The sequence below is a fragment of the Trichoderma aggressivum genome (genome assembly GCF_033847375.1).
Source record: "Trichoderma aggressivum f. europaeum strain CBS 100526 chromosome Unknown scaffold_036, whole genome shotgun sequence".
Taxonomy (NCBI): Eukaryota; Fungi; Ascomycota; class Sordariomycetes; order Hypocreales; family Hypocreaceae; genus Trichoderma; species Trichoderma aggressivum.
The window spans coordinates 20029-31024 of NW_026946402.1; the positions used below are offsets into that span (position 1 = coordinate 20029).

Below are 10996 nucleotides of genomic sequence, written 5' to 3' on the forward strand. Positions count from 1 at the left end.
GTGTATGAGTCCAAATGCATAGATGAAAACTATACCAAATATCTCAATGCAGTTCACCAAGGAAAACGTGTCTATCGATAATACATCTCACAATATGTACAAAACACTGTACATGAGAACGCTAGCAATGGAGTCAGACAAGAACTTTGAACAAAGGTGCGAATAGAGTTAAATATCAAAATGTATATGCATCTAAAGCTAAACAAGGCTTCCTAATGCTAATAACACAACACAAGCCACACACTCTAATATATGATTATATGCTAAAGAGCATGCAAGGAAAACCAAAAGATATAAACGCGCTCCCTATTATTAACAAAGAAAATACTCCTTTCGTATCCTCCAAATACGTATCGTTACTCAAGAGTAGCAGATCTCACTCGAGACACGGGCAATGCTGGCCAATCCTGTGTATCGAGGCCAACATTCTTCTTTCCACCGTCCTTTGGAGGCGATGTAGTATTCGAATTTGTCAATCTGACGTTTTCGCGCTCCCGTTGATGCTTGTCTTTGGACCAGTCACGCTGGATTTCATTGCGATTGTTCTCCTGTTGCTTGGTCGGACTCTCAAAGCCATCAGCTCCTTTGGGGCCTTGGTTGAGCTTTTCTCTCAGCTGCGGCGCCTTTGACGGCGAGTTGTTTGTTGTCGCTGGTCTTCGCATAATCTTAAACTTAGAGGGGGGCTGCATTTTCTCGAGAGAAACCTCTGCCAATCCCGCTCGAGAAGAGGCTGCTCTAGGAGAATACGAAACGGCCTCAGTGCTTGCTCCTGTCGTAGTGGGTTTGCGAGGAGACACAAAAGCTGTTGCCAGTGGATTCAGGCGACTCTTCTTGGAAGCATCAGCTTCACCTGCGGGTGTTACCGAACTGGTTGCAATCGCACCCTTGATGTCAGTTGTTGGCGTCGGGCCACCAGCAGCATCTCTCGATTGTGTCGATACGAGCCTGCCGGTTGTCGATGCTTCAAACGTCTTTGAAGTAATGGAGGGGTACTTGTTCTTCCGCTTTTTCGGAATCTTCAAAGAGCCGCCCGCATTGCTCCTGAAATCCAGTCGACCGCGCGGTAGAGTATCATAAGGATACTGAGTTCTATTGCCCGTCATTGTCTGCTCCCTAGGCCCCCCTAGCGGTTCAGTTGATAATTCATCAATCTTTTCAGAAAATTGAAGAGAGTGGGAAGTGGGCCCAGCAGTTGCAGAGCTTGGTATGAGCGTATCATGGCTCGTTTGAAGCTTTTCTTTCGCAGGCACAGCAGATGTCCCCAAGTCGGACGGCGACACCTCCTGGCTGCCAGTTTCCTTTTGCAAGTCAGCCTGCAGTGCTGAAGCCAGGCGCTTCTTGGCCTTTTTGTTCTTGTTCCACTTCGTTTTCGGTTTGCTTTGGTTGTTTGCCTCAGTACTTGCTTTGCCATCATCAGTGGTCAACACCATCCCGGGAGTCGTCAGAGTATCCTCAACTAACTGCTCTGGCGCCCGATGGATTGACTCGGATGGTTCTAGTTTAGAAGAAGAAGAAGAATCTTCATTCCTGAGAGCAATTCTCGGCTGTTCATTGGGCGCGCAAAGCCTTTGTTCAAGGTTAGACCCTTCATCTTTCACAAGCTTCTGAACTACATCTTCAACTGCCTCAGTCGATTCCTCAACTCTTTCCACTGACTCATCGAGTGTGATTTTGTCCACTCCTGAAATATTTGATGCCTCCAGCTGAGCCCTCTCATCTACACATGATGCAGGAACTCTCGTATTCTTCATCACATCATTTGAGACCTCCTTCTGAGTTTTTTGTGACATGGGCGGTTGACCGGATGTGACAGACGTTCCTAACTTCTTGGATTTCCGTAGATCCAATGGCATAGGAATCCTAATCCAGGCCTGTTTTCGCTCTCTGATTTCATCTTCTGTGAAGATGTTCTCGGAGATTTTGGTTGTTGGTGACAAATCTGCGCCCACCTTTGGGACAGAATTCTGTGCCTTCTTAAAGTGACTTGAGACTGATGGTTGATCTTTCTCCGTCTTTGCATCATTCTTCACCCCTGTTTCAGTGGTGCTAGTGTTTGTTGGGCATGGAATGCCCACCTGTTCGGATGTATGCGTCTCTTTAGCTTGTCCTTGCTGGTCCTTGGGCGTGGAACTGCCATCTCCTGTGTCTGAATGAGGCGCGGCGGACGAGCTCGCTTTGCACTCTTCTACTGAAGCGCCAGCTAGCATCACAGGACTGCTTGGTAACGCAACTCGAGCCTTCTTAGACAAAGAGCGTCTACCATCTTCGCCTCCCAGAACCTTTTCACTGCATTTACTGTCTTCTCCGCCAGCATATGCTTGAGGCAGCGGCTTTGATTGCGAAACCGTCTCTTTTTTCTTGGCCTTTTTTGTTTGCACGGAGAGTGCAGCTCGAGTGGACGCTTGTTCAGGCTCATAGGGCTCCTCATCCTTCACCGATGTTGCCCGGCCGCGGTTATCAGTAGACTGCAGGGCCTCCCTTGGCTGGTCGGTACCTGGTCTACTGGCAGTCTCAACAGGCAATGTAGTCTCCTGAGCTACAGTTGGATCTGATCCTATTTCACAGGGCAAAATTTCAGTGCCCTTGCAGCTTGACGAGTTTGCAATCTGACCTCGTTCTGGTGTACGCGTAGGTGTAGCCGACGACGAAGGACCAGGACCTGCTGGATGAGCGTTACCAACGTTCATGCTTGATGGAGTTGATGCGTCCCACGCTGGCTGCTGGTGAGTAATTGGTAATGGCGGAAGCCTCCTTGTTTGTTGGTGTTGGTGATTATTCACCCATTTGGATCGATGAGCAGGCCGAATGATTATTCTGATGCCTTTCTCTGCAAGCGTGCCTGCACCAAATGCGAGAGCTTGCGGCACGGATGGCTCCTTTGCGAATCTATTGCAGGATTAGTATAAAATAGCAGATAGCAGGGATGATAAAGATACCTACCGCACGATAAACGCATCTTTGTTTTGAGATGGAGCTGGGTAAACCTCTTCCACTTGACCGAACCTGCTGCCAATACCAAACTTGAGGGTCGTTTGGACGTCTATATTCGGCGCGAAGGTGTCGTGGAAAACCCTCACCCATATACTCCTATTGCGTTCATTGCAGCCACTGCAAGGGCAATGAGTATATTCCACACCATGCGAGCCTCCGGGATTAAGGCACCAAGAGGCCTGTCGAGTTCTATCCGGTTGGGCGCTTCGTCGCCACGATTTATTCAAGTAGGGCTCGCGCGGGGTAGGATGGTGGTCCAAATGAGCCTGCTGTCCCGAGTTCCACCCATGAGTCTTTTGAGCAGACGATCCCCGACGCTGTCCTACTTTATTGTAGGGTTGGCTGTCATTTCCGTAGTCATTATGCATCGAGGATGTTGAGGAGCCATGCAACATTTCAGACCGAGTTGATTGGGCAAGCTGAACACTTGCATCAGACCCATTGGTAGCAGTACTACACAACTTGGAAGCTGCCACAGCACCAGAATGCGTCCCATTAACTAGCTGTTGGAGAGGCATAACTTGAGAGCTTCCAGAAATGTCTCTATATGGAGTAGAATGAGGCACCGGCCTATTGGCAGTAGCGTAGAAATGGCCGCTCTGATTTGGGAACCCATTTTTCGATGAAGGGTGCGGAATGAAAGCTTTCTCCGGCTGCATATAAAAAGGAGTCGGCTCCGGCGACGCTTTCACGGGGGCCGCGAGATTTTGTCTCGTGAAGTCGTCCGGCGAATTACCAATGGGATGTCTTTGATCTTGCGGCAACCTGTGAAATCTTTGGGAAGAATGCCATTGCCTTGTCATGATTGTAGGGTCGTTAAAAGGCCCATCTGTGCCGTAAACTTGATTATTTTCAAGTCTCGCGGCTTCATGTAGTGGAAATTGGCCTTCGCTTTCCGGATGGATTCTACTCTCTAGTTGTCGAACGTTTCCTGAGTACTAATCAGGTCGCTCGATAGCTCGAGGTTGGTAGAGATGGTTCCTGGCGGATGCGAAGATTACTCTCTTATCAAACGGTTGGTCGACCGATGTATCTTGCTTATTGTGCTCTAGCTCGGCGACTTCTCTGATGAGTTTGTTCACCGTGCTCTCTCCGCCTGCTTTCTCGGAGGGCAACGGGTGGTCCGAGGAGATCTTGTTGGAAGTTGATAAAGATGCTGACTCGGAACTTCGTCTCGCTTCTGTGACAGAAGCATCTCCATTACCAGAAGCCGGCAAAACCGTGTTGTGCTTTGAATCTAGACCGGAGCCTAAAGCTGCAGGTGATGACGTTTCTGGCATCGACGCAATTCTTCGAGGATCACTCTGATCCTGAAACTCACTAGCTTTCTTCTTCTCGGCTTTGTTGATGGAGCTTTGCAGTTGTTTCGGCAAATTGCTACCATTGACGATGACCACACCAGATTTGGTGGATTGTCGCGATGGTACAGCGGCCTCGGCAGACTTCTGCAAAGCTTGAAGAGCTTGTATAGGTCCACTAGGCGATTCCATAAGTGGGAAACAATGCTGTGGGAGAAAGTAGTGCTTCCCATTTTCCACAATGCAGGGAGCTGGCATATTCGGCACCGAAGAACCGCGATGGGGTTCAGACAGAGGAGGAGGAGGCAGGCCATTGTTATCAAAAACTCGCTGGCCGGCTGGGAACAAGTTAGCTCTCGAGGTCACCTGGATTCTATCGTCAAGGAACTTACTAAGCCAGTTTTCAATGCTGTTTGTCCGACATGCCGTCATCAAGTCTGCAGGCTCTTCAGCTTGCTTTTTCTCCTTGTTGGAGAGAAGAAAGCTGCGACGACCTCTCAACGCGCTTGCGATCAGCGGCACCACGTCATCGTGTATCAATCCCAGAGAGTCATGGTCTTGATCATCGAGAATGCGGAAGATGGGGCCGTGAGATTCTTGCCACTTGGCCAACTTGTCCTGGTTTTGCTCTCGCTTGAGCCACTCATCCGCCCAATGACCGATGTGAGCAGCTACTTCTCGCCTCACATCGACAGATATGAGCGTATTTTCATCCCAGAGCGTGTTGACGACGTTCCAGAGATTCATGCAGCCATTATGGTAGAGGTCGTGGGCGTCGAAGAATGTCCACAAGTCGTCCCAACAGTGTGGCTGCTGCATGTTCTTCAGCTCGTTCCAAAAGACCTTGCGGAGCGAGTTGCAAATGCCTTGGATTTCGTCTTTAGACCACAGGTGAATGCGACGCTGGGGCAAGATATGATCCAGCTTTCGAAACGGTCGGCTTCCATTCGAGGTTGAAATGAAAGCCCTTGCCTTGGCCGGCACATTGGTATAGAATCCAACAGGAAGATGGTCCTCCAAATACGTCTGAGCTACTCCCTGCGAATGCACCCCATGCATCATCTTGTATGTGACGGGAATTCCATATGGATAATATTTAGCAAATGCTGCGCGGTCTCCGTGTGGATAGTTCTCGGCATGGACACGAGGGAATCCAGGTGCGTAGAGAACAGAATGGGGAGCCGGTTGTAGATTCATCTTGATATTTTCAGCCATGATGGAGGCTCTTGACAACATTAGAGTCAGTACGAAAGTTGAAAGGACTTCTGAAACGATAGTAAAATCGAGATCCAAAACAACAACAAGGCAAAAGAAGGTGGGATGGATCAACAGAGCGAGGGGACGCGAGCATCAAAAGGTTGCTCGCACGTAAGAGAGCAAGGCGCTCAAACAAAACGCCAAGTATGAAATCCAAAAAAACGTGATGAAGAAGATAGAGAGGGATTGTGATGATTGGGGGAGGAAATAAACAGTTGCGGATGAGATTGCGAGATTGCGTACCTCAAGTGCAAGCCCTCCTTGTGGTCGAGGAAGGTGCAACTAGGCCAACGAGCGACTGTCCTCGCTTGATTCCGAAATATCGAGATGGCGATTGAAGGGAGGCAAAATCCAAGTTGAAGAGGTAATTGGTAAGAATTACAGCGGTAATTCTGTTGGCGTATCCAACGATCGATATTCTGCCTTGGCGAGAATGAGGCTGCTATGGAGAGGAGAGAAGGTGAAGAGAGGGAAGGGTTTTGCTTTCGTTTGATTTTGTGTGTTTTAAGTGAATGTGCTGTGCGCAGTGGTTACTAATGATTTCATCCGATCTTTCAAGGGCAAACGGAAGAGAAATTGCGGACGAGGTGAATCGGCTTGGCAGGCCATCAGAACCTATTTGACAACTGGGTGACAGCTGTTGGCGACAGAGCTCCGTTCAGCGTACGCAGACGGCACACTCCGTTGAACAAGTGCCTGCCAAGTGTTCAGCCAAGTATTCAAGCAAGCGTTCATTCGAGACTCTCATCCATGTCATTTCCCCTATAGATGTTATACACGACTAGGTAGGTAGGTGGCAGTGCTGCTCAAAGGAAATATACAACAAGCAGCTTGTTGCGTTGATGCCTGTCGGCCGAAGCGCAAAGTCCACAGTTTCAGAGGCTTTACGAGGTGAGGCAGCATCAAGTTCAGCAAATATCACTCGTTGATACAGTATCGAATTGCTGTGCAGCACAGGGCTTCGAGAATCCAAAGGAAACCACCAGAATGTAAGAAGATGTAAAGAGCAGTCTTGTTTTTTTCCCTCCCCTCTTCACTACCGTCTATAATGCCCAAATGTCCATGGTAAGAGTGGGGTATACATTCATAAAAGATACAGAGCCAAAAGCTGTTTATACATGATTTGCTATGGTGCTCACTTTTGAGCATTGACGAGCTTCAAGATCTCGGACTCGTTGTCTCCTGCAATCGCCTTGCCATTGCTCCAGTCAACAGTCTACAGAGGCATTAGTTACTAGATCCCGCAAGCTGCCTTTCATCAAACCACTTACCAGCGGCCGCAGCAAATTCTCCTTGTTCTCCTTGAACTTCTTCAGCGCATCCTTGTCGTCTCTCGCACCCTTGACGACCTGAGAGGCGCCGCTCTGGCCAACGTACTCCAGGATTGTCTGCACCTGGTCGACCGTTGGGGCGTCTTCGGTAATGTTCAGCTCAAACGGCTCACGGCGAGTCTCGGCGTCTTGCGTGGCGCTCTTCTGGGCACTCGTCGATGCCTGCTTGAGCAGATTGGAAACCCGCACAGAGGCCGGGGAGCTGGCCTTGTGGAAGAGCGTGATGATGTCGAGCGTCTTGTGCTATAGAATGGACCCTGGTTAGTAACAGCTGCTGCAGAGGACAATCAGGTACTTAAAGCTAGGATGGCCTCATTGACGTACAAAGCGGAACATGTTGGGCAATGCTGCAGGCAATTTGCGGAATCTCAAGCTGTAATCGATGTTGCCGTGAATGACGTTATTTTCGTTCAAGAACTTATCGCGCGCATTAGCACCGGTAGAAGCTCGAGTGGCCCGTGCGGACCTCCAGCCAAGTACATGCAGGTACCTGTTTGCAGCGGCGCCGGTTCTTTCTGGCCGCCAAGTACGAGTGAGGCATCAGCTACCAGATGTACCATCCACGCTTGGAATGTGGTAATTTCTGGGTAAATTACCACAAGGCAGCATTCATGCGTTTCTTATTGATCCTATTTCCATAATGATAATTCTTCTCGCCATGAGAATTCTATATGCCGGTTCGACCCGAGGTCAATTTTCCACCCGCCCTTATTCCAAAACGCCATCAACGTCTGCAATCACATGCAATCATATGCCATGAACAACCCAATGCATCAACCAAAATACCGAAACCACATATAAACCAGCTCTGTGAAGAACCCTCCTCCATATTCAATAGCCTTCATCATCGAGCATCCTCCATTAGGCAACTATTGTGCTGCTAGGATCTAAAAACATCAGGTGTAGTTACGGCAATGAGGATTGAACTAGACTCTGCCGTGCCGTCACCCTCATAACAGGGTGCAATTTTACGCCTGCTTCTTAAACTTCTTCCGGATATCTTCTTCGGAAAACTTGCGCGTCAAACGCTTCAGGAACTCGACTCGTCCCTCCATAGTGAGATCGGCCTGGGCTCCGAGAGGGACCATACACTTGGCGAGGTGCTCATAATCCTTGACCATCAAGCGGTAGGTGATCATGAGAAAGTCAATGTTGTGGAACAAGATTGCCGCTTCCTTGCCGTAGGTCTTACGCTGCTCCAAGAAGTGGATTGGGTGATCACGCCAATGCCTGCGCGGGTTGAGATGGTGGGAAGTATGGTAACCATCGTTGAAGCAAAATCGGTTGCTCTATAAGCTAATTAGCTCCTATCCAGAGTGAACATGAAATGGAAGATTGGGGCTGTACTCACTGCAACGTCCACCAAAGTGATGCTGGATCGATAGTCGGAATCCGGCTCATCGGGGTCAACAAAGGCATGCTGGCCCCAATTGCCCGCCATCAATCCCAGCCGTAGCAACAAGAAGGGGACGATGTACACAAAGATGGTGGCCTTCTTGTTCACAAAGGTTGCCATGGTATAATAGAACAAGTAGGTTCCAAATTCACAGCCCGCCGCACGCACAGCCACTCCCCATCGACCCTTGCGGGCAAAATACATGGGAAGATCTAGCCAAACGAGGCAAAAGAAACGGCCCACGTAGTGAAGAAAGTGGGAGATGTCGTCTCGCTGATAGCGGATTGTTGACGACAGGTCGTCTGGACCGTTGCCCTCGATGTGATGATGCTTGACGTGGTGGTAGTAATATGAGTTCCAAGTATGTCCCATCAAGGGATCCGTAATGTATGGAAACAGTTTGTCAAATGTGGCATACTTCTTGGCCAAAACCCCACGCTGGTGAATGTGCTGGTGCATCATAAGAGTGTAGGTGCCGACATAGTAGACTTGCATGATGGCATGAAGGATTCCGTGAAGGAGATTGAAGTTTCGGAACAGGAGAATTGCGCTTGGTACTGAGGTCGTGAAGTAGAGTATCAGATGCACAATGAACACCACGTCCGTCTCATAACGGGCTGTTTTCCGTGCCCAGCTGATAAACGGTTGCAGAAGTAGCTTGTTGACTGACTTGGGTAGACGACTAGGAAGATCATCGATGGATACGAATATGGTGGGCTCAAAGTGAGCATCTGCCGGATTTCTCATGGACTTGAGGAGGGCGATGTCTTTAGCAGCTGAGTCCACCTCGCCTCCCTGCTGTGGCTCGGTTTGAGACTCGGATGAGATATGGTCCCAGTCGCCGTCGAATTTGCCATCTGAGTGAGAATCTCGTCTCTGGGCAATGTCGTTTTCCAGATTTTTCAGCACAATATAGTCTGCGCGGGTGAGACCGCGGTCGTAAACTAGGGCACTCGTCATGGTGAGGTTATCGCAATTGGACAGCAGCCAGAGCTCACAAGACGAAGCCAAGCTTCAAGGGAAAAGCGCACCAACGATATTATAAACAAATCGAACCATGGCAGGAAGAAAAAAAAACCCCTAATATGGCTCAACCGCTTCCTTCGGACATGCCTGCCAGCGCATCCACCTGCGAGATTGCATGGGGCTCCGCATTTTGGTATCCTTCACGCCCACGGCAGATTCTGAGCTGCGAGGCCTAGTCTGGGCTAAAGCATCTCCGCTTGCCATGGCTTGAACCTACAATGGAAGCAATGGGCTATTTGCGGTTTTGCTTCATTTGCATGCCTGGCAGCTGCTAAGCTTTGCTCAATTTCGCCAAAGTTTGCCCGGCCGCTCGCCCGGCTCTTGCGTCTCCGTCTAATTGGCTGCCGGCGTTTGCAACAAGAAGAGATTCTACGTTTGCCGTGATCAAGCCGGAAAAGGAGGCCAATGAGTAGACGCTCGTTACGACTCGGTAGATTATTTAGTAGCTAGTAGATCAACTTGGTCCCCTAATAGTGGATCTCCATGTTGGCCATGTTGCGGTGAATCTGTACCACATACGGGGCACCAGCGTCTTGAAGTCGTACTGCAGAGCGGGTACTGGGGCCTATTGACGATTGTGTTGACTGGCAGTTTCATCTCTTGGAGCTGATGGAATCATTCCTGTTTTACGGGGTATGTCTTGCGTCTCTATGGAGATTTCTTTAGTGGCTCCATTCGCTTTATACATGTTTGATTGTATGTAGTTGTGATGAGCCACCCCCGTCTCTTGTTCTTGATCGTCCAGAGCTCTTTAGCTCCAAAAGCTTCAATCCAGGTCCAGTAACAAGCGACGACTAATCTAGTGCCTGGGCTCAGCTGCTCCTGAAGCTGCCCACTCAGGCGTCGTTGGGGATGCATGTAGAATCAGGAGATTCTAGAACCAATGGAAAACCGAATTCCATTCACCTCAAAGTGCTAGAGGCGCATCTCAAAGGGGGCAGGACATGGGCCACTAGCGCTATTGCTGCTGGTGCGCATAATCATATGTCACATTTTCGATCCAATCATGTAAAGGCTCCCAAAAGCGTGGTACGATATAGCTAGGCTTGAAAATTCGAAAGGAAAAGGTAAAGGGAAATCTAGATCAAGTGTGGTCGAGTATCAAGTGTCGCGGAATAGAGCAAAATCGTGTTCAAGACGGCTCGACATCTACATATATAGGTCCATGCAGGGTAGTCAAGGTCAACACATCCAAGCGTCAGAACTCTTCACATAGAAAAGTGTGAATGCAACAGAGCGCTGCATGTAGGAACTACCTATAGAAGCCGCCGATGCTGTGATTGCTGTGAAATAGAGCAAACATTTCGAGCCTCATACTACGCATGCAGGTATATCACTTGTAATATAGGCGTGGCGTTCTCTGGGGACTCTTCCTGACACGGATTAACTTCACTGTATTCACAAGTTCCCTTACTTTGGCGTAAGTCACAGAGATTGCCAATCTATCTATGACGTTAAGTTTCCCACATATTAGCTGTCATGTCTATCATTGTGATTCAACAATCATGACGTAGGATGAAGTCACATATTATGTGGAGAATCTTGTAAGCCATTGTCTGAGGGCGATGTATATAAGTGCAGCTGAACATCTAGTTGGATCGGTAACAACTCTCAATAATTGTCGTACGCGCAGCGAAGAGTCACGACTAGCAGCTTCTCAACTGATATCCTGATACTGCGAAAAATAGCTACCAACC

The 10996-nt window shown here is 49.0% G+C and overlaps 2 protein-coding genes across 2 annotated transcripts; both read right to left on the minus strand.

Moving 5' to 3' along the window:
• Positions 1-356: 356 nt before the first annotated feature.
• Positions 357-5525, minus strand: Triagg1_7799 (uncharacterized protein; the record flags this gene model as incomplete). Its single annotated transcript, XM_062902575.1, has 4 exons — positions 357-2886; positions 2941-3929; positions 3993-4627; positions 4682-5525. The coding sequence occupies 4 exons, from the start codon at positions 5523-5525 to the stop codon at positions 357-359; spliced, it is 4998 nt and encodes a 1665-aa protein (XP_062753132.1).
• A 1156-nt stretch (positions 5526-6681) lies between these two features.
• On the minus strand, positions 6682-9233 carry Triagg1_7800 (uncharacterized protein; the record flags this gene model as incomplete). The annotated part of the gene is made up of 5 exons (XM_062902576.1): positions 6682-6762; positions 6818-7120; positions 7202-7367; positions 7850-8166; positions 8229-9233. 5 exons carry the CDS (start codon positions 9231-9233, stop codon positions 6682-6684), a joined length of 1872 nt encoding a protein of 623 aa, XP_062753133.1.
• Between the last annotated feature and the right edge of the window lie 1763 nt (positions 9234-10996).